We start from the raw sequence: 24,589 nt of genomic DNA, 5'->3' as shown, positions 1-24,589 counted from the left end.
GAAAAGACCTTCCCCCCTGGGCGCCCTTCTCCACTGCTGAGAGGAAAGGGTGCCCCTCCAGGGAAGATGACTCACTCCTGGCTGATACCTTTACTTAATAGTGGCAAATATCAAACACATTGCCATACAGAAGTGTTGAATTCTACAATGAGATCTTATTCTCTATTCTATAAAAATGTATTCTCTATCCGGGTTTATCTTGAATGAACTCTACATCTGGTTTCCTGGAAAACATCACATGCTAGATGAACAACTCAGAGCAAGGGGCAACTTGGTGGTGACAGTATCTATTTCATGGAGTCTAAGGCACCCTTAATGGTAAATTGTATCTCAATTTAGAAATGCAAAAAAATGTGTCTTAGAATTAATGAAATGGTAAACAGAAGGGGAAAAGAGAGAGAGTAAGAGCACTGATAACGTCACTCACCCAGAGAGAATCACTGATGAAGTTGATATAGAGTCGTATTTCATTGACTTCATGGTATTGTAATTGTATAATTGGTTACTTGTCTGCCTGCCCATTAGGCTGTGAACTTCTCATGGATTGAGGATACAGTTTAGTCATTTTTATCCCAGGACCCTTAGTACAAGCTAAGACTTGGGAGCTCAGTAAATATGTTTGGCTATGGGATCTGAGAAACTGGAGCATTTGTGAAATAAGCTGCTTCAAGTTGCCTTCACTCTTTAGAATCTATTCATTTATTTATCCCTTCATTCAGTCAACCAGGCATGATCCTATTTTTGCTTCAGAAATGTCTGAGCTGCATGGCATTGCACAGTTGAGGGATTACATGAAAAATTATCTTCCTGAAAAAGCATTTCTGAAAAGAGCACTCCCCTGGTCAGAATTCTTTATTAATTTCCCAGTTTTGATGGTAAAATTCTATTGTTTTTTAGCTTAACAACCAGGCATTTTATGACGTGGTTCCATCTTTCCTCTGTCCTCAGCTCCTACCACACTCCCACCTTTTACTCTAGGATAGGGTTCCGCCAACTTTTTAAAAAAACAACAACTTTATTATTATTTTTATATATTTTTGTTGATTTCAGAAAGGAAGGGAGAGAGAGCTAGAAACATCAATGGTGAGAGAGAATCATTGATTGGCTGCCTCCTGCACACCCCCTACTGGGGATTGCGCCTGCAACCCGGGCATGTGCCCTTGACTGGAAAGGACTCTTCAGTCCGCAGGCTGACACTCTATCCACTGAGCCAACCAGCTAGGTTGGGTTCCGCCAACTTTTCTCTGTAAAGGGGGAGACAGTACAGGTTTTAGGCTTTGCAAGCCATGCGGTCTCTGTTACTCAATTCTGTCACTGCAGCAAGACAACAGCAATAGGTAACACATAAAGAAGTGAGTATGGCTGTGTTTCAATAAAACTTTTCAAAAGCAGGGGCAGGCTGGATTTGGTCAGTAGGTTGTAGTTTGCCAACTTCTGGTCTAATACATATATCTAGTTAACACATCTAAGTTACTTGCTACTTTTTGCTCATCAGTTCTGATTTTGATAGCATCATAGTGGTGACTCAATGTGGTATTCTACTGGATGCCAAGATGATCAATATCTTTGCTAAGTAGGTGATGGATGATAGTGGAAGAGTTTACCCTATAGATGTATTCTGCTGGCTGAAAGCAAATCACTTCTGCTAGTCCTTATAAATTAGTGTAGAGTGTTGGTTTTCTCAGGACCAGTGACACCATCATCTATATATTCTACACAGAGACAACTACCATAGGCTTTTAAAGGATGCTGGTGTCCCTTTAACCAATGCCTTTCCAAGGGTCTTTATGAAAGAAGAACCCTCTGAAGTCAGGAAATGTAGTGGGGGAGGGCATCCAGTATGGTTCCAAGCCAATCAAAGAAACTGTCAAGAGACATAGCTATATGAGCTAACTTATAAAACTCTTAATCTCTGGTAAGCACAACATATAAATAAAATCCGTCCTGAATCAAAACTACATTTTATTTTTTTGGATTTCATATCCTTGGAAATGACTTCTACACATAACCTTCAGCTTTATTCCAATATAAATGAGAAAACTTGATATTCTTTTGAAACTATAAGCTGCATGCAACTGAGTCAGATTTATACATGACTATTGAGATCTGACTGTAGCCATGGATCTTCAGGTCAATAAGCATCCCCTTGCAAGAAGTTACCTCTTGTATCTGCCACTCAACTTGGTCTGATCTTCAGGAAGATTAGCTTTAGGGCTCCCATAGAAGCTTTCTGGTGTTCAACTATGCCTGAGCTGCGTGTATAAAGCCACAGCTTGTAATTTTCTTCCTTTTTCTTTTTTTAAATTTTATTTTATTGTTTAAACTAATACAAATAGTAGTACATATGTCTCCTTTTTTTCCCCATTGACCTCCCCCACTGGCCTCCCCTACCCCCCGGCACATGTCTTCACCCCTCACCCCCAGTGTCTTGCGTCCATTGGTTATGCTTATATGCATGCATACAAGTCCTTCGGTTGATCTCTTACCCCCCACCCCCCCACCCTCCCCTGCCTTCCCACTGTAGTTTGACAGTCTGTTCAATGCTTCTTTGCCTCTGTATCTATTTTTGTTCATCTATACTAATAAAAGGGTAATATGCTAAATAGACCAGATAGACCAAATGTCTTCTGAATGTCAATCTGGACATTCTTCCTGACAAAGCTGGGGCCTGGGTGCCTGTGGCCAGCCCGGGCGAAGCTGGCCTGGGTCCCAAGTGCCTGCAGCTGGCCAAAGGGAGGGAAGCCCAGGTCCCGGTTGCCTGCAGCTGGCCAGAGGAGAGAAGCCTGGGTCCCGGGTGCAGGGGCCGAGGCAGAGGCAATTAGGCTGATCAGGCAGGCAGGCAGGCAGGCAAGCAGTTGGGAGCCAGCGGTCCCAGATTGCAAGAGGGATGTCCAACTGCCGGACATCCCCTGAGGAGCCCCAGATTGTGAGTAGGTGCAGGCTGAGGGGACCCCCCCACCCCCGCACGAATTTTGTGCACTGGGCCTCTAGTCAGTTTATAATGTTCTTTATATTCCACAAATGAGTGAGATCATGTGGTACTTATCTTTGACTGACTGGCTTATTTCACTTAGCATAATGCTCTCCAGTTCCATCCATGCTGTTGCAAGTGGTAAGAATTCCTTCTTTTTTACAGCAGCATAGTATTCCATTGTGTAGATGTACCCCACAGTTTTCTAATCCACTCATCTGCTGATGGGCATTTAGGCTGTTTCCAAATCTTAGCTATGGTGAATTGTGCTGCTATGAATATAGGGGTGCATATATCCTTTCTGATCTGTGTTTCTGTTTTCTTGGGATATCATTTCCTAGAAGTGGTATTACTGTGTCAAATGGCAGTTCCATTTTTAATTTTTTGAGGAAACGCCATACTGTTCTCCACAGTGGCTGCACCAGTCTGCATTCCCACAAGCAGTGCATGAGGGTTCCTTTTTCTCCACATCCTCTCCAGTGCTTGTTGTTTGTTGATTTGTTGATGACAACCATTCTGACAGGTGTGAGATGGTACTTCATTGTCATTTTGATTTGCATCTCTCGGATGATTAGTCACTTTGAGCATGTTTTCATATGTCTCTTGGCTTTCTGTATGTCCTCTTTTGAAAAGTGTCTATTTAGGTCCTTTGCCCATTTTTTGATTGGATTGTTTATCTTTCTTTTGTTTAGTTGTATGAGTTCCCTGTAAATGTTGGAGATTAAACCTTTATCGGTGATAACATTTTCAAATATGTTCTCCCATGCAGTGGGCTTTCTTGTTATTTTGTTGATGGTTTCTTTTGCTGTGCAGAAGCTTTTTATTTTGATGTAGTCCCATTTGTTTATTTTCTCCTTAGTTTCCATTGCCCTAGGAGTTGTATTGGTGTAATTTTCTTTCTGTAAGTTCCTAGTACACTCAGGAACAGCCATCTCACATCATAGTCCTTTTTACTATCACATGGACCAAGCCAGCACCATTTGGTCCTCTAAGAAATTTGAGTCCTTTAATAGTCACTTCATTACAGTCAGACACAGGTGGTAATTTATTTGATTTTCATATCACTGCAAGTGATTGTCCATGGGCCAGGAACTAAACAGTGCATTCAAGGCCAGAGACATAAACCAATTCGAGTTCCCGTTACCTGGGACCCACTGCTGGTGCCAAGTACTGCATTAGTCAGGTGCAGGCAGGAAAATGAGAGGTTGGAAGGCTGGATGAGCAAACAAAAGAATCTTGAAGTAACGTAGGAAAAATCCTGGAAAACAAGAAGAGGTTGAGATGATCAGAACCTAGGAAGAAATGAGAGGAGCCTTGCAGAGCCTGATCCTGGAGTACCCATGAGTCTGAAAGCTGTGGGCAGTTTTTGCAGCCAGGTGAAGCGGCATTGCTGATAGAGATAGTAAGCAAATGGGAGGAAGGAAGTCCTGTCTCTTCTCCTTCTGACTCTCAGTCTCCCTAGGATGTCCCTTTGGGGCCAACACTCTTTTTTCCCTCTTACCAACTAAATGCTATTCATCTTCAGGGTCTTGGCTTATACAAAAGGCAACGTATACTTACTCAGTCATATCTTATCATGTGCAATCATAATTGCTTGCTAACTTATCTGCATCTAGTACTATACCGTAAACACTTTGAGGGCAGAGAATTTGTCTTCTTACTATCAGTTATTTCTTAGCACCTATCACTCTCTCTACAAGTTTATTGAATGATATCATTAATGAACTATCTACCCGTGGTAAGTGTTCCCTGATCCACTTCCTCAGTAATTTAATATATTTTACCGCGTTGTCTATAACATTGATTGCATTGTCTTCCCCACCAGAGGGTAACTCTGAGGGTCAGGATAATTACTTACTATTCAGCAGTACCTTTCCAGTGCCTGGCACTCAGTAGATGAGCATTGCATAAAGGAACACATGAATGAATGTATCCATGCATGCATGAATGAATGAAACAACCAAATAACTGAACCCCAGTGCAAACACATGGTGTCATCTGTTTATGAGTGTAAACTAAATTCCTTTTTCCTCCTTCCCTGTCTCCCTTTCTACCTCTCTCCCTTTGTTCCTTTCTGTCTTTTTTTAAAAGATCAATCAGCAATATCTGGAGATAAGAACTAAAAATGACCAGTAGAGTTTAAAATCAGACAGTCATTGGTGACTGTAGAAAGAGTAGCTTGGTATGGCAGTAGTCTCAAGCTAGCTGCAGAGAATGGATAGTATTTTTTAGAGACACTTGGCTATGAAGAAAAGGAAAAAAATTTTTTTCTTATAGCTAGAGAAGAATATAATTTGGTGGTGGGGGAGGGGAATAAATGAGAAAGTAGAACCAACAGGAAAATTCCAGGAAGGGCATTTGAAGAATTCTTTTGCCATGGAGACAGAAAGCAGGAGGTGGAGTGGAGTACAGATGCAGAAAGTTGAGAAAGTTTTTTTCCTAATGTCCGCATTTATCCGGGAGTAGGAAGGGGAGAATCGGTGAGAGTGAGCCAGGAGGTGTTTGGGTGGCAGACAGGAATGGGAGAGAGGTGATCAAGGAGATTTGGAAAGATCACTGGATAACAAGGACATTTCTGTGCCCTCAATCTATGCTGTTGTGAAGTTTTCGCCAGCTCCAGGTATCTGCTGGATACTCAAGGAGGGCAGAAAGATGATGGTTGATATGATCCTGGGTTGGAGTTTTGCTGCTCATCTTTGGCAAAAAGCCAAGGACCTGAGGAAATGTGTGAGATTGCTAAAGTGAAAATTCGTGGGGCTGGCCTGGATAGGAAAATAAATGAATTGAGGAGGAAAGTTATCCTAGAGTGGGAGAAATTAAGAGCTCATAAGGCTGTAGGTCTTGAAGTCTAAGAGCAGATGTGTTTATGTGTGCACAGACATGGGTGGCACACACACATCCTTTACTCAGCATGTGCCATGTATTTATATCACAGAATAGGTTCAGATCCAGATTTCCAGATTGCTTAGTAAGGTAATAGTTTTGACTAAATAATCTGTTTTCTTTTCTTTTCTTTTCTTTTCTTTTCTTAATTTTAAGTTTGGTGATGGTCTTTGTTCTGGTGGGTTATAAGGGTGTGTGGAGGAAGAACCAAGGGACTGAGCTCTAAAAGAGCCAAAGTAGAATACTTTAAATTTATCTCACACTATTCAAGTTGTGAGTGTGTGAAGTTTGGAGTGAAAATGTATGTATGCAAACTACCTACACTAATAAAAGCCTAGGTGGCCATCACGCCATCACGCTGTCACAATCCAGCACCAGGGTGGGTGGGGCTTGATGCTGAGTGTGTGGTGCAGGGGCGGGTCCTGGCGGCTGCTCCACACAGCTTTCGCTGGGGGTCCCACGGTCCCACGAGCGCCAAGGAGGCGGGACCCCCCAGCTCTGGCCTACCACTTTGGGGCAATCCATCAAGGAGCCCCGGATGGATGGGTGGGGCCTACCTCTTTGTGGGGATCAATCACAGGGCTCCTGCACTGTGTGAGGGCACAGGCCAGGCTGGGGGACTCCCTCCCCACCGAGTGCACTAATTTCATGCACTGGGCCACTAGTAGTTATAAAGAAAGATCTTACTTACTTTAGTAATGCACTAGGTCAGTGGTTGGCAAACTGAGGCTTGCGAGCCACATGCGGCTCGCGAGCTGCAGTTTGCTGCTCTGTTGACAAATGAGTTTGCCGACCACTGCACTAGGTGGATTTCAGGTGAATGGTTTAAAGCTATATCAAATAATAAAAATAATAAAATCAGAAAGTTTCTGAAAAGTCAGGGAAATATTGGTTATAGTGGCAAAGCACATTAAAGAACAATGGGAACAATGGAAGAAAGTGAAAATATAAAGATTTGAGTTTATGTTTAAAACTTTAAAGATATTTATAGGTTTGACAAGTGTTGGGAATTTAAATTCTATAATATGTAATACATAATATTATGTGTAATGTATAGTAAATCATATAGTGAGTAAATTTATTTCAAAAATAAAATGTCCAAAAATAAAAAGGTGCCTTTCTCCATGTCAGCTCCATGCAGGCAGAGGCCATACCTGTTTGACTTACCACTGTCTCCTTGGCCAGTTAGCACCATGCTTGTCACCTAATTTTGCTCACTACATTTTTGAGGAGCAAGCAAAATAAATGTAAGATGGTATTGTTCCCATTTTCGTGTCAGAAGAGATAAACAGGAATAACAAACTTTTAACAACCTGGGATTTTTAGAAATTCTTTCTTGGCTAGAGGGGAGATTATGCGATCATTATGAGGTCAAAGTAATCACTATGATATTACATAATTGTTAATATAATGTTATGCCTAATGCTTAGTGCCTAATGATAGAGTGAAATATTTTGGTGACTTCAGGCTATAGCATATCAAATATATTGAGCCTATTTTATTAAACTTTTAAAAAGTCTTTTAAATGCCTGTAGATTATCTCAAATATCTTTCCTCTTTAAGGGACATGGTAAGAAGATATATATATATATATACTTTTATAAAACTAGCATTCTATTCCATTCCTTGCAGCACTCAGTCTTATATCACAGTCACTAGGTCAGAGTGAAACTTACATTTTAAGACTGGCAAGATGGAAATTTGTAATTGAAGTTTTTTTTTATTAAGGTCAAAGAACAATATTTCATCTTTTATTAAAGTATATATCAGATATTGTAAGTACTATATCTATGCATAGATTCTTATCAGTTAAGAAAAGAAAATAGAAAAATGATTGAAAGGAACTTGTGTAAACTGCAACTAAGCTACAATGGCACAGGATTAACTCGTTCACGTTAATAGTATGAATGCTCTTCACAACCAGTGATGGAAATGGCTTGATGCTTTTCTCAGGGGAGAAATGCAACCACAAAAATATGGGAAGAATTCTTTTCATAATATGGAATAATGCAGCACTGCATTTCTCACTCCAGAGAGGAGATTGAATACTAACTAGAAAACAAAACAAAATATATGCAGAGAAGCAACTCTATGAGCTTGCCTTCTATGCTGGAGAATGAAGGGTGGCATAACTGAGTGCAAACTTTGAAACAGGGGTCAACCTGCCAGGGCTGACCAGCAGACCCTGAGCGATGGATGAATAGATTACTCTGACACATGTTTCCGTGAGAGAGAGGTTAAGGGGCTGTTTTGCTTTAGGAGCAAAGAGCCCTGTTCACCTGCCTCCTTAGGCTTTTATTGTCACAACAGCTTGAACTAAAATTAACCTCTAGATACAATCAGCAAGGTAAGCATCTTTGAGAAAATACATGCTGCTCCAAGGTCGAGTCTTAAAGACTAAACATAGAGATTCTAGTATAACACCCGGGGGGATCGGACTTATTTGGAAAAGTCAAGGTAGGGGCTGCCCTGATCTTTTGGAGAATCCTCCTTACAGACATTCCAACCAAATCCCATGCTTCCCTACATCAATCTACAGAAACTGCCCCTTGCCCTGCAAGCCTACAATTATGTCATTAACTCACAAGTGGTATTAGAAGGAATAATGAGAACTATGTTGTAGAGTTGTATATTCACAAGAAATTTTTATGGGAGGGAAAGGATAGTAAGCATTCACTCTGGGGAAGTCTCATGACTTGAAAATCAAGCATTTCAGCTCACTAGACTTTTATTTAGCAAGGATAGGCAAAAGAGTTGTTTTGGTGTGGTGTTTTGTTTTAACCTTAATTTGAAGGTTGTTTTGTCCTTTTCTCTTTTTTTTAAATATATTTTATTGATTTTTTACAGAGAGGAAGGGAGAGGGATAGAGAGTTAGAAACATTGATGAGAGAAAAACATCGATCAGCTGCCTCCTGCACACCCTCCACTGGGGACGTGCCCGCAACCAAGGTACATGCCCTTGACCGGAATCGAACCTGGGACCCTTCAGTCCGCAGGCTGACACTCTATCCACTGAGCCAAACCGGTTTTGGCGTGTTTTGCCCTTTTCATCCATCAACTAACATGTTCATAGGAAAAAGAATGGGAAAACAGAAGAATGGATTCCAAAGGGATAATTGCTAATTTTTTTTATTTTATATTTTCCTTAAGGAATCAATTCCAAACTTCATTTTGAAATCATACCAGGTGCTTCGTCTGGGCTGTTCGAGATAAATGCTGACACTGGAGAGGTGGTGACAACCACTACACTTGATAGAGAAGTTCAGGAAGTCCTCATCCTCCGAGGTAAGGGATCCCTTGACTCTGCTAAGCAAACAAACAAAAATGGGCAGGAGAAAGTTCAGTGCTTAAATTTTACATTTCAGTAGAGTGTCTTTAAATAAAACGTAATTGAGCCAGGGCTACCTGTCAGTTTGGTCTGATGCTGTCTAGTTAGGGCAGTGCATTTTAGGTATGAATTCGTGGCCACACTCTGTGCCATTTTTTATTCCTTGTCAGTCCTTGTTCGAGACGGAGGAGTCCCTTCATTGTCCGGCACCACCACCATTCTCTGTACTGTGGAAGATGAAAATGACCATGCTCCGAAGATCATTGTCCCCGCTCATGACATTGAGGTTCTGGAAAACCAAGAGCCAGGGGTTGTCTACACTGTTTTGGCCTTTGATATGGATACTGGCAATAATGGAGCTGTCAAGTATTATATAATTGGTAAGTGTTTTCATTATTAAAATCCGCCCCGCCCCCCCACAGGGTACTGACCCAGTTGACACACACCGCATGGTGATTATTTTGTATTTGGTATCTATTGGAATGCCTACACACCCAGTAAGAACTGATTGGTGCCCTGGGCTTCCTCCCCACTCCTTTCTACAGCCATCTGGAACCACTACCCTCCAAATTCTTTAAAAATCTACTGCCAAGTACTCATAAATTTTTCTATAGGGCAATGCATTTTAGTGCCCTAAATTATTTAACATTAGTGATGTACAGATGGACAGATAGCTTTTCCCTCCCTACTTTTGTTTCTCCCTTATAATCACTTATTTTTAATATTTTGAGCAATTCAGACTTTTTTTTAGGTCTTTCTAGAAGGACCTAGAGCACATGAGTGGACAAACAATTCCAAGTTTTGAATACCAATGTAACACCTCAGATCTACAACATACCCTGCAGATCGCAGTCTTTAGGAACTTCTTCTCTAGAAGATAATTTTGTGATATGGCCCCTTTGGTTTGGAGGCATAAGGATTTCTGACAGAATAACTTCCGCATCAGCACAGTCAGCTTGAGAGAACCATATCTTAATCACCCAAAAAAAAGAGTGATTGAAGAGTCAGCTTTTTAGCAGTTGTCAGAGAGGACGTGGGATTGTAGGAGTTGAGGAGAGAATAATGCTTCTGATGCAGAGAAGCTGTGTTAAGGTCTTGTGAACATAGTTTTAAGACTGGCTTCTGGAAGCGATTACTCTCTCTGTGGTAAAAATTCTACATTTTCTTTGTACCACCCATTGTACTCCAAAATGAAAACAGTTTTATTGTCTTTACCCCTGATTATAAAATGATATGTAATTGTTGTAGAATATATATACAATTTATTTTAAAAAAACACCACAAAACAAAAGTAATAGCACAAAACGTCTTATGTCAAGCAGAGATAACTCATTTGGTATTGTGGCAAACACTTTTTCATCTAGGCAGTGGTCGGTAAACTCATTAGTCAACAGAGCCAAATATCAACAGTACGACGATCGAAATTTCTTTTGAGAGCCAAATTTTTTAAACTTAAACTTCTTCTAACGCCACTTCTTCAAAATAGACTCGCCCAGGCCATGGTATTTTGTGGAAGAGCCACACTCAAGGGGCCAAAGAACCGCATGTGGCTTGCGAGCTGCGGTTTGTCGACCACTGGTCTAGGGAATACATACACCAATTTTAAATGTACTGAATAATTTATATGTGCTAATTTGTTTCTTCATTTTTTAAGCTAACATACTCTGTAAATCTTTCACGTCAATGAATACAAATTTCTAATGATGTTTCTTATACATGTGCATAACATTTATTTAATTCTTTCCTTTTCATGGTCATTTAGATATTGAAAAGTCCAACTATTATAAAAGTGCTGTGCTGAACAATATTTATATTATTTCCTCAGGATAAGGAAATAATATCATACTGCCATCCCACAGAATAATACTCCCTGCAAGTTTCTTGTATCAGCAAGTCCAATTCTTTCCTCTTCCCCTCCTGTTGCAGTGGAACAGATATTTTCCACCTCTGTAAACTTCACCTTTCTAAAACTTCTCAAACTATCTGTGGTTAAAGGGCCAAGGTTTATATTTTTTTAATTTCAATCTTTTGTGACTGATACTTTTATAAAATACAATAAGAATAAGTTACTGGGGAAAAGAATCAGAGACATGCAAAATGCAAACCCCAATTTTTAAGAACTATTGTAATCTGCAGACATAAAATTATTCTCTTGAGCTGCTATAAAATTTTCTAAATGCTTACTCTCAATTTCTGTATTTATCTTGGTGAGGACCAATTACAGACACTTTCCAGACTGCCACCTGTCCCCATCTATGGCATCAGAGACGTTCCTTATGTCCATTCACTTCTTTTTCCTGAATTGCCATCTTTTCTCCTTCTATTGGCTTTCCCCATCACTTTTTACCAGTCTTTCCCATCTTGAAAAACATCCCCCCTCAGTTGTATCCTTTACTCACAATCTATTTGTCTTAACAATTAAGCTTCTTAAAATCACCTGCACTCTGGTTTCTGTGTCTTTACTTCATTTTCATTCCTTCGTTCATTGCAACATGTTGCATGGAAGTCACTCCGCTGAAACTGTCTTTGTAAAAGACACTAAAGATCTTGTTGCTAAACCCAGTGGATCGTTTTCAGTTCTTAATTTCATTGTACTGCTTTATGCCTTCATGCATCAGGTCCTGGACACTTGGTCTGACCTTGACTTCAGAAAGCCACTTTCTCCCTATCCTTCTAGACAAGCCTTCCCAAAGTCTCTGTTCTCCTGGTGGTCCTCTGACTTGTTTCAGTTCCCAGGGTCTTTTGTGCTTATCCTTTTTCTTGTCTCATAGATGCACTCTTATTGTATCATTTCATCCAGTCCCTGTCTTCAGCTACCACTAGTACCCCAATATCTCCCAATCTTTATCTGCACCCTAGATGTCAGGCACTGATGGACTTTAAAAAAAAAAAAACTCAAGTAATGACTGTCATACAAATATAAAATTAATGACTGCCAAAGATGTGTATTTAACTCATTGATTAATGAACAAACCAAAAAGATGTTAAATTAGTTCAAAGAAAATTCTAAGAAACAAACACACACGCACACACACACACATACACCAAGAACCACATAAAAAATTTAGAGTGGTAAAGTAGCTGAAAAATGGTGAAGGTGGAAGGTAACTCTTGATGTCAAAGCCACATTGGACACCCAGTAATCTTTTTTTTAACCCAGGATATCCACTTACCCTTCTTCCTCCCATTTCAAATTGTTTCAGTTTTTCCTGGCAGCCTCAAGGACCCAAATCATATACAACAGCATCACATTATCAAAGTGTCCAAAAACAAACTTAGCAGCACCTCCTTCTTATCCCCCCATTATGGTCTGGCTTCTCCTACAGTCTCTGCTGGTGGTCATCAGCTGTTTTTGCTCAACTTGCCCTTAAAAGAATCTTGTTACACATGTAAGCACTGAAAATGCTTGTTCACATTTTTCACATGGGAGAAGGATTATTGGTAGAACAGTAATGTTTCTGAAATATAACCCTATATCAATGATTAATCTTTATTTTTATTTTATGACTTAGAAACTTGAATAGGTCCTATAATTTAGTTCATCGCAAAGATCCCGCCCAACTATGAAAGGATGCATTCCCCAGGCATGAAAGTCAGTCACTGTTTCAACACTGGACACCAATATTGGGAATGCCCCTTTGCTGGGCAGGAAGTTTTACATTCTGAGGTGGTACATCTTGGTCAGGTTAGGATGGGTGAGAAGTGAGCCTTTCTCTTATAATCCGAACGAAGGGAGATTGCAAGAATAAATGTGGGAAAGGCAAACCCACGTGACCCTAGGTGATTTCTTAGGCAGAACAATTTTAGGAATGGGAACATGTAAACTGAGCTTCTGGAAATCACCTTAAAACTACCTGTTCCTAGGTACTCCTTGGAAAGCTTCATATAAGCCTGGGAGCACTCAGACCTCACTTTAAAGAGAACTGGTCTAAACACTTGTCTTTCACCTAAGCCCATCATGAATTCTTCCTTACTCCGTATTTTTTCCTCAATATTTTGGGAATATGTTTACTTCCTCTATACACATATGATTTCAGAACCTCCTCATTGCTCAAGTAGATTACCATAGTAAATGCCAAACCTCCTGTATTCTATTCAAGCTTTGACACTGATGCCTAGTACTCTTTTCTAAAACAGAAATGTGATTCCTAACACTTTCCTGCTGCAATCCTTCAAGGACTCCCCATGGACTTTAAGATAAAGTATAGACCCTTCATCAGTGTACACAGAGCACTTCATGATTAGACCCCCTGCTTACCTCTGAAATCCACTTCCCACCCTCTCCATACCACTGATATTTAAATACCCAGGGGACCACGTGTTCACTAAAACATTTGCAACCATTAATTTCTCCTACTCCTGGGACTTCCCAGACACTCTTCCCTCTTCCTCCCTATCTTTGAAATTTGCAGCCTATCTTCCTCCACTTTAGGAGTTAGTTTTAATGTCACTCTTTCTAATAAGCATATTCTGAACATCCTAACGCAGGATTGTGTACCCTTCCTCTGTGCTTCCTAGTGTCCTGTGTGTATGATTTTCACACCACACTTTAATGTCCAAGTCCTGACCCACCTTTCCTCCTGAGCTATAAACTCTTAGAGGCTGGGATCATGTCCTAATCTCCTGCTATTACAGCATCCAGCACATACTTGGTACATGATAGGTGTTCCTTAAATGTTTGCTGAGTGAATGAATTGCTTTATTAACCACAAATCCCACAGAAATGTAGTTTGTCTGGTCAGCCCTATATTTGGTACAAATGAACCATGTCTTGTGAATAAATACAAATGCAGGTCCCTTCTCCTCAGCCTCCAGCACTACCTCTGGCTCTTGTGTTCTCTGAATGCCCATCCACTTTTTCCCCATATGCCTCTGGTGGACTCCAATAACTTCCCACACTATTGGGAATAGTGTGTCTCATCCAAGAATATGCCCCTCAACCAAAACTTGGCCCACCATTCAAGAACATGGCCAGCAAGTCATTGAACCACATTTTTCCTGACTAATGCTCAGGGTAACTTTCAAATATCTTTGAAAGCTTTTTGTCCTGTGTTCAGCTTTAACTTACATTCCACTTAGTACCAGTAGTAAAGGAAATATTTTTTTAAGGATGCAGAGATGAATAAAACATTCCCCTTGCTTATGTTATGGAAGAAATAGACAAGTATTCCACTAACAGAAGTGTTATGATTCATGCACAAGATGCCATGGAAAAGTAGAACTATTGCTGTTGTATAAATGGCATATAATCTGTAGTGAGTAATGTTTGGGAAAATTACTGTTATCAATGTGTAAAATTTTTTGCATTTCTTTTTTTTACATTTATCAAAGAGAGAGAGAAAGAGAGAGAGAGAGAGAGAGAGAGAGAGAGAGAGAGAGATTTGTTCCACTTATTTATACATTATTTGGTTAATTGTTGTGTATGTCCTGACAGGGGTTCAAACCCACAACCTCTTAGCATATCGGGACAATGCTCTAACCAACAGAGCTACCTGGCCAGGGCTTGTCAATCTGTTAATCTTTGATTGGTATATAAAAATGGACATTATATCCTGTTTCTTATCCCTGCCAACTGTTGTTTTATTTCAAATAAAATATACATTTTAATCCTCTCAAAAGGAAAAATATATGAATATAAAAGTTGTACATGCACATATACAAAAATCATATAAATCAGTTAAAGCAAGTGTTCTAATTATTTATTGAATTAAGATACATATTGAATTATATAATTTGTTTATATCCAATAATAGAAGCTTCATGAGGGCAGGGACTTTATTATTCATGTTCACTGTTATAGTCTCAGTACTTACAAAAGCACTACAATGTAGTAATCAGGAAATAAATATTTATTGTGTGAACAAATCAGTGAATATACTGTATATATGTGTATATTGCTAGCCAAGGGCTGCTACTTTTTTTTTTTTTAACTCAAGTGAACTTTGAATTTGTTTTCTTTAATAGATGGAAATACTGATGAGTACTTTTCTATTAATGAAACGTCAGGAGAACTCTCAACCACTCGTGCTTTGGACCGAGAGCAAGTCAACAATTTTGCCCTTGTCATCCTGTGCTCTGATCTGGGGGACCCCCCGAGGAGCTCTCTGGTGCAGTTGCAAGTTAGAGTCTTGGATGACAATGACCACTGCCCTTCCTTTCCCATGCTTCAGTACCAGTCCTTCGTGAGAGAAGATGCTGACGTGGGAACAGTGGTTCTTGTGCTGTCCGCTGTGGACAAGGATGAAGGCCTGAATGGGCAAACTGAGTATTTCCTGACAGATGAGGCTGCTGGTGCCTTCACCATCGATCCTGTGACAGGCACTTTGAGAACTTGCCACGCCCTCGACCGAGAAGCCAGATCTCAACATACATTTTGGGCTGTGGCCAGAGACTGTAGCATCCAGGACTCAAGAAGCACCACAGTAATGATAAAAGTGCATGTCACTGATGTTAATGACAATGATCCAGTTTGGGAACAGAACCCCTTAGATATTTTTCTTTCCCTTCAGTCACCTGTAAACCAGACGACTGCCATTCTGAAAGCCAATGATCCAGACTTGGGGCCCAATGGAACTGTCATTTTTAGTTTTGCAGAGACCCAGTCAATGTTTTCTATTAATAAATATACAGGAGAGATTCAACTTCAGCAAAATCCATCTTCAGAATATTTTCCGATCTGGCTGCAGCTTAAAGTTATGGACCAAGGGGTCCCAGCTAGAACAACCAGTGGTCTCTTGATTGTTCACATGGAAGGAGAGGATGTAAAGATGTCCTTCAGCCACCGTCTGTATAAAGGGATTGTGGCTGAAAATTGTGAGGCAGGTAAGTGTCCTTTGAGGTTTTTTTGTTTGTTTGTTTGTTGTATTTTGTACTTATTTTGGCAAAATGCTTAAAACTAAGGATCAGACAATAAGAGTGCTATTGTAGATTTATAAATTTTTTAATCTAACCAATTCTTTTTAAAAAATATTTTTATTGACTTCAGAGAGAGGAAGGGAGAGGGAGAGAGAAATAGAAATATCAATAATGAAAGAGAATCACTGATCGGCTGCCTCCTGCATGCCCCACACTGGAGATCAAGCCTGCAGCCTGGCCATGTGTCCTGACCAGGAATCGAACTATGACCTCAGAGTTCATGGGCCGATGCTCAACCACTGAGCAACACCAGCTGGGCAAGCAAATACTTGGTATGCTCATTTTCATCCAAAGTATATCAGAAAAATATACTCAAATACAGTAAGACACACATGTGACTATTTTCCTCATAAAGCTAATTGTTTTACAATAATTTCCACACACAATTATGCCATTATGGAAAATATAAAAAAAACCTACCAAACAGATTAATTTAAAATAGCTTTCTAAACAAAAGAAAAAATTAAACTTCTTTGTAGAGAGTTGTGAATTAAAAGAAATTCAATCTAGGAAATCATATCCAACTAGAGAAGAGAGTAATGAATTTTCTGATCCTTTTATCCACCAGAGGGCAAAGCTAAGGGCCTCCCGGGTTTGGGAGAGGAGTGTGGTTGCTAAAGGTCTGATGCATGTTGTGTGCTTGCTAATGTCATGTTTTTGTTTGTCATTTTATTATGATTTAATTTCACTTTACAGCTGCTAAATCACTATTTAAAAGGCAACCTGCCATTTTTCTGAAATTTATTTATTCATTTCATAGTGAAAATATATTTTACACATTATATACTGCTTCATGTATGAAAAGAGAATATTCAGTTTAATATTGAATATCAAATTAGGGTTGTTCTCAGTTGCAGATTATTAACCTGACTTCCAACCTCTTTTGAATTATGGGTTGCTTACTCAGAAGTCCTGTTATTGATTCTTAACACAATTAAGAGTAAATTGCCAATTATCTTCATTAAATGAAATAATAATGGCTTCCTTCCAAAGTAAGTCAGAAATTTCCAACCTATATATGTATAATGAGACTTCCACAAAGGTGTTAAGTGTTAATTCTTCTTAGAATGCATAAATACCAACCTCATAGCAGAGTCTAATGGAAAGTAAATTAACATGTTCTAAATAATATAGCACAAAATACAATATCTTAATCAATCTTGAAACTAATCTGATAAAATTGCACAATCAAGCCCAGCCTTTGTCTGGAGCGCAGATATAAACATTTCTCCCTAAACATCTCTGGTACGTGGTGGTCTTTGTCTTTACTTGAATATTTCAGTGATTGAGAGTTTAGGACAGTGGTTCTTAAACTTGCATATAAAACCAGTGAGCTATGAAATTCCCTCTGCTGCAGGTTCTGCTTCCCAGCTCTTCCAGGTTCTGCTTAAGTCTGGGGTCCAGACCCTGTTGTTATATATATATATTGATTTCAGAGAGGAAGGGAGAGGGGGAGAGAGATAGAAACATCAATAATGAGAGAAAATCATTGGTCAGCTGCCTCCTGCACGTCCCCCACTGGGCATCGAGCCCACAACTCGGGCATGTGCCCTGACCAGGAATTGAACGGTGACCTCCAGTTCACTTATACCTTGTTGTTTTTAACAAGCTCTGCAGGTGATTTGTTGCATGACAAAGTTGGAAAACCCCTTCATTTGGAAAGTCCTTCATATATTGAACCCAGATCTGCCTCCTTTGTGTCTATCCATAAATCCCATTTCTGCCCTCTGGAGCACTCCACTGCTGTACACATCACTCTTCCGATATTTTATTTGCTCCTTCAACACATTTTTTGGGGAATACTATGTGCCAGGTTCTTTTCCATTGGGATATGTTAGTGAACTGAAAGACAAAGCTGCTTGTCCTTATGAAGCTTACATTCTAGCAGAGATAGAGAGACAGTATCAATCAACATAATAAATATCTAAAGTATAGTATATGTTAGGTGGTGGTAAGAGCTATTGGATGAAGAAAGAGCAGGGTTGGAGGAAGTAGGGAGTGCTGGAGGAGAGAGACAAATTGTGATTTTAAATAGCAGGTAAGATCAGGCATCATTGAGCAAGTGACATTTGGGCAAAGACTTAAAGAAAGGAGGTAGGCATTCCTATATTTGGGGACAAAGTGTTTCAGAAAAAAGGAAAAGCTTTGTTTGTTCAAAGAACAGCAAAGAGGACTGCGTGATTGCAGCAATAAGCAAGGGGGAGAATCATAGGAGATGAGGTCACAGGACTAGGCAGTGGGAGGACTTTGGGTTTTACTTGCTATAATTTTCCCTTTTCTAGTTTGTTCATTTACCCTTCACATATGAGGGTCTCCAACCACTGCTACAGAACATTCACACCCAGTATAAATTTGGCAGAGCAATAGGCATTAAGTATGTTATTCCTCAAAAGAATTGTCATGGAAGCCATCATTACAACTTTTTACATTAGTGAATGAAATTTCTACATATACCTAAGGCCCAAAATTGAAATTTTTACGATAATGAAAAAAGGAAAAAAAACACACCACATTATTTGTCATTCCTACTTCATTATTTAAGGCCAGTCTCGTATTTGGAATGGAATTCAATAGAATGAGTAGCATCTAACTGACTTAGCCATTTACAATGATATTGGATTTCATTACCTTACCTCTGACTCTAAGATAGCTCTGGAGGAGACAGAAGGAGTAAGGCCTTAGGCAAGGTCACGTTTTCTCAGAAGACAAGCACTCACAAGACAGTTTTCATCTTTATGAATTAACCCCAGTACCACCTCTGGGCCTCAGCTGTATAGGCTCAATACCTCATTTTATTAAATCAGGGAGTTCTTTCCCCAGGCTGAGACTTATATATGAAAGAGACATATATAAATCAGAGCTCACATTCTTTTATTCATATTAAGAACCATGTGAATTACAGTGGTCATATCAGGATGACCAGCTCTCTCCAAGAAAAAAGAAGCCAAATTGTAATCCGAGAGTTGCTCACTAATCCTAACAGTTTGAGCAGGATGTGATTCACATATTGAATGACATCAGCTGATGTTACTCTTTCCTCATGAAGAATGCACACAGCAATACCTAGTGGGATTTTGTGATGTTGTCATGACCATCTGGACTTTCATAGCTCATCAACTTCCTTTGGATTTACACATTTTTCCCTTTAAGTCTCTTAACACTTAGTCAAGGCTTCTGCCCTGGGAGTGATTCTGTTTCTTTATGTTTTCTTTATATGTAACAGGGTTAATATATTTTTGAAGACTATTTTTCCAGAGAAATTTAGGTTCACAGCAAAATTGAGAGAAAGCTGCAGAGATTTCCCATACATCCTCTGCCACTACACACGCATAGCCTCCGCCGTTACCAACATCCTGTACCTGAGGGGCACATTTGCTACTGCCGATGAACCTACATGGACACATCATAATCATCAGAGCTCCATAGTTTACATTAGGGTTCACCATTTGTGTTGTGCATTCTGTGGTTTGGACAAATGTATCATGACATGGATCCATCATTATGGCATCATAGAGTACTTTCACTGCCCTAAAAAACCTCCATGCTCTGCCTATTCATCCCTCCCCCACTTCTGCCCCTAACCATGGCAACCACTGATCTCTTTATTCTGTCTCCATGGTTTTGCCTTTTTCGGCATGTCATATAGTTGAATTCATCCAGTATGTAGTCTTTTCAGATTTTCCTTCACTTAGTAATATGCATTCAAGGTTCCTCTATGTCTTTTCATGGCTTGATAGCACTGAATAATATATCATTGTCTGGGTGTAGTAAGTTTATTTATCCATCCATCTACTGGAGGACAGCTTGGCTACTTCTAAGTTTGGGCAATTATGAATAAAGCTATTATGAAAACAGCAACTATAAAAATATCCACGTACAGGTTTTTGTATAGACATAAGTTTTCAACTCCTTTGGGTAAATTCCAAAGAGTGTGATTGCTGGCTTTTACGGTTAAGAGTATGTTTACTATTTTAAAGAAACTGCCAAACTGTCTCCCAAAGTGGCTGTACCATTATGCATTCCTACCACAGTGAAGGACAATTCTTCTTGTTCCACATCCTTGTCAGAGTTTGATGTTGGCAGCATTCTGGATATTGCCATTTCCAATAAGCGTGTAGTAATATCTCATTGTTGTTTTAATTTGCATGTCCCTGATGACATATTGATGTGGGGGTATCTATTCATGTTCTTATTTTCCTCTGTATATCTTCTTTGATGAGGTGTCTTTTTAGGCCTTTGCCCGTTTTTTTAGTTTGTTTTCACATTGAATTCAAAGAGTTCTTTGTATATTTTAGATACCAGTCCTTTATTTTTTGTAAATGTTTTCTCCCAATCTGTGGCTTGACTTCTCAATCTCTTGACAGTGTCTTTCTCAAAGCAGAAGTTTTAAATTTTAATGAAATCCAGCTTATCAATTATTTCTTTAATGGATTGTGCCTTTAGTATTTATCTAAAAAAAGGGTCACTGAACCCAAGGTTATCTAGGTTTTCTCCTATGTTATCTTGTAGGAGTTTTATAGTTTTACATTTAGACTTATGATACATTTTGAGTTAATTTTTGTGAAGGGTATAAAGTTGGTGTTTAGATTTATTTTACTTTATATTTGCATGTAAATGCTCAGTTGTTCCAGCACCATTTGTTGAAAGGACTACCTTTGCCTCATTGTACTGCCTTTGCTCCTTTGTCAAAGATCAGCTGACTATTTATATGGGTCTGTTTCTGGGCTCTCTGTCTGCTCCATTGATCTATTTGTCTGTTCTTTTCCCAATACCACACTGTCTTGATTAACATAGCTTTATAGTAAGTCTTAAAGTTGTGTTATCTGTGGGTTAATATTTTTGTCCTTTATTTTTCTCCAACTTTGTTCTTTTATGGTTAGTATTTTTGAACTATATTTCCACCCTTTCTCTATTGTTGTCTGTGCATAAGACCTTCCACCTACTCTGCAAAGGTGTCCACTTGTTTTGTATAGCTTTAGGATAAGTACATCAAAAATGCAAAGAAAAAATATTCTGCCTTTGACAAACAAAGATAGTTCATAAGGAAGTCTGCCACAGGGAAAGAAAGGAAAGCCCATCTCTTCTAGTTGCTGGGGAGTGTGGGTAGGGCAAGGGCAAAAAGATATAGGAAATGAGTAGCAGGAGCATCCTGGCCCTCACTTTCCTGAAGCTAGAATCCTGAAGGTGGCCATTGAGATAGACAACGAAAAGCGAAAGCAGAAGATACTGTGCGACTCTGGGAGGACACTGCTTCTTATGCTAACATAGGACAAGTGGCAGCAGAGTAAAATGGGCAACATATTTAGGGAAAGAGAAGGTACAAGTGAGTGCCCCATCCCTGTTTGGCTCTGGCAAGGCCTAGAAGACATCTGTCTCGTGGTTCCAGCATTTCTACTTGTGAACACAGATTAACACAGAGTATAGGCCAGCATACCTGCCATGGGGCCACTGTTGCAAAGGATGAAATGAGCCTATACTCAGGTCTGTAGGGTTGGATGACCCTCCAGAGGGTCTGCAGTATCAAAACCAGCTGTGGTAGGGCCAGGTCAGCAGCGTGGAGTGCTGAGCCTGAACATTTGACAAGAGGGAGGGAATCTCAAAGATGAACATATTCTCACAATACATTGTTACTCAAAAGTGCTGCTTAAGGGAAAGAGATCAAGATGACCCTAAATAGGGCATGTAAGATGATCAGGTTTTTTACTCTTGTCCGTCAGGGTGGGGTTGATAAGGAATATTAGATCAATCATAAACATTTTAAAAACAAATTTTTCTTTGCATATCTTAAATTGTTGTGTGCAAAGCTGTAACTCTGCTTCATTCATTTTTAACTCTTAAAGGATTCTCTGACCTCTGTTCTTGAGATGCCCCTCATTTTTATATCATTTTCCATCATACTTCCTGTTAATGTTGACTGTATACTCAATATTCACTTTTTTAACAATATAGGAAACAAAGGGTCTGTCCTGTAAAGGGCCTTGGACATCTCTTCAACTATTCTATAACAAGACAGTTTTGATGATTAAATGAGTGCTTAAGGCACTTTGCCATCATGATTACCAACAGTTGTAAGTGGAAGACATGGAGATGAATGTGCAGCCAGAAGGAGCTGGGAGAGGTTCCCCTCTGTGGATGTCAGAGCCAAAAAAATCTTGCTACGATGAGGTGTTCACCAAATATTTGTTGAAATAATTTCACCATTTAATCATTATACTTTGAAGTAGCAAAAGCCATATGCCCAAATGAGAATAAAACCAGGCACAGAGAAGGTGAGGCAGATACTTAGTTCCAGGCAGGGGAAATGGCTCACACAGAGTTGTGGAGACTCAAGAGTGAGGTGGGTTTACCATTAGGAGCAGCAAACCATCTGGACAGAGGCTCTCATGAGCTTTTCAGTAACGAGCTGGAATGGAGAGACATTCATGGCCTTTACATAGCAAAAAAGTGACAAAACAAATTTTATATTGTAGAAGATGACTTTGAAGTCCTTGTGAAGGATGGTGGAAGGGGAGAGAGATAAGTTAGGAAGGGACTGCGGCAATGCACATGACCAGGGCCCGAATAAAGCCATGGCGCTGGGCAAAGACAAATGGGATCATATATTATTGTTGTTAAGTCAGAGTCTCTATGGGGGATGAGTTCTAGGTCTTTCTATTCAAGCATCTTGCTAAATGTCACTCCCAACTTTCCTTCTAAAGTGATAGAAATATGTTTAACATTTCTGTGGCTGGACATTTAAAAGATAATAGATAATTCAAAATCATCCAAATGTTTGAAAACTCTGTTTCTCTCAAGTTAACCATCAATTTAAAAATATGCTTGCATTGCTTAGAAATACCAAAAATAAAACTCTGGAATTATTTACTCATGGACAATTCATAATAAAATGTTTTCATAATTATTTTACCTAAGTGTTTCTATGATTATGATTTTTATAGTCATCTAGCATTAATAGAAGAAAAAAGCCAAGAACATTAAATGTATCATACTTTTCGATGCAATGTTAGACATGAAGTGAAATTCATAAAAGCCTGAAAATATAAAAAAATAAATTATTCTATGTTTTACTTACCTCATAGAAACTGAAGATACCATGTTGGTTTTTATATTCTACAATTTCTATCTTGATGTGAAATGAGAACTAGTTGTAAGTTTCCTCTTGGTGCCTGAGACAGACAGACTTTTATTTAAAACTAGAGGCCCGTTGCACGATATTTGTGCAAGAATAGGCCTTCTTTCCCCTGGCTTCACTCCCAGCCGTCCAGGAGCCAGCAAGTCCCCGCTCCCAGCCCACCCGGGAGCCGGCATGTCCCCGCTCCTGGCCCTCCCGGGAGCTGGCAAGTCCCCGCTCCCTGGTCGCCAGCAAGCCAGCATGTTCCCACTCCCGGTCTGCCTGGGAGCCGACAAGTCCCTGCTCCCTGGACGCCAGGGAGCCGGCATGTCTCCGCTCCCGGCCCGCCCGGAGCCAGCAAGTCCGGGGAAGCCAGCAAGTCCTCGCTTCTGTCCAGAGCACAGCTCCAGTAGTTCCCTCTGCCGCCCCCCTTCCCCTCATGGCAGGCATCATGCCCCTCCCGGCTGCTCCATGACTGCATATGCAAATTAACCTCCATCTTTGTTGGGTTAATTTGCATACTCACTCTGATTGGCTGTGGGCGTAGCGGAGTGATGGTTAATTTACATGTTTCTCTTTTATTAGGTAGGATGTGCATAGTGCCCAGCCGGTGTGGCTCAATGATTGAGTGTTGACTCACAAACCAGGAGGTCACGGTTCCATTCCCTGTCAGGACACATGCCAGGTTGCAGGCTTGATCCCCAGTGGGGGACATAGTGGAGCCAGCTGATCAGTGATTCTCTCTCATCACTGATATTTCCATCTCTCTCTCCCTCTCCTTTTCTCTAACTAAAATCAATAAAAACATTTTAAAAATTTAACAATAAAATGTGCATAATTGGTGGCAGGCTAAGGGGGTGGGAATGAGGGCATCTGTAATAGTGTCAACAATAAAAATAAAGTTTAGCCCTAGCTGGTTTGGCTCAGTGGATAGAGTGTCAGCCTGCATACTGAAGGGTCTCAGGTTCGATTCCATTCAAGGGCATATGCCTGGGTTGTGGGCTCGATCCCTGGTAGGGGGCGTGCAGGAGGCAGCTGATCAATGATTCTCTCTCATCATTGATGTTTCTATCTCTCCCTCTCCCTTCCTCTCTGAAATCAATAAAAATATTTTTTAAAAGTTTAAAAAAAGAATTTAAAAAATATGCCTAGTAAGCCAAGACCAAGAAGGACGCATGGCTCTTTAGTTATTTCCTTTTTTTTTTTTTTTTTTTTTTTCAGGCTCTCTCAGATGTAAATTTTGTCAGAGGGAGAAAGTATATAAATATTTGCAGCTCTTTGCTGACTTAACATCTAGTTTGAGGTATTTTGTTGAAAGAAATACCATTTCATTGATATTATAAGCATTTTATTTGCAATAATACCAGGATCAGTTCCCTTT

At 39.8% G+C, this 24,589-nt stretch overlaps 1 protein-coding gene across 1 annotated transcript in view; it reads left to right on the top strand.

The window, feature by feature from the left end:
- Positions 1–24,589, top strand: part of DCHS2 (dachsous cadherin-related 2) — a 200,001-nt gene that overhangs the window by 145,718 nt on the left and 29,694 nt on the right. Inside the window, exons 11-13 of the mRNA XM_080672565.1 lie at positions 9,005–9,139; positions 9,353–9,562; positions 15,147–16,004. Of these exons, the coding sequence (XP_080528691.1) occupies positions 9,005–9,139; positions 9,353–9,562; positions 15,147–16,004 (1,203 nt within the window). The remainder of the gene's footprint in view (positions 1–9,004; positions 9,140–9,352; positions 9,563–15,146; positions 16,005–24,589) is intronic.

This window comes from Plecotus auritus, assembly GCF_963455305.1.
Source record: "Plecotus auritus genome assembly, chromosome: 6".
NCBI lineage: Eukaryota > Metazoa > Chordata > Mammalia > Chiroptera > Vespertilionidae > Plecotus > Plecotus auritus.
Note: the sequence above shows the minus strand (reverse complement) of the source record. Positions and strands in the feature narration are given on the sequence as shown.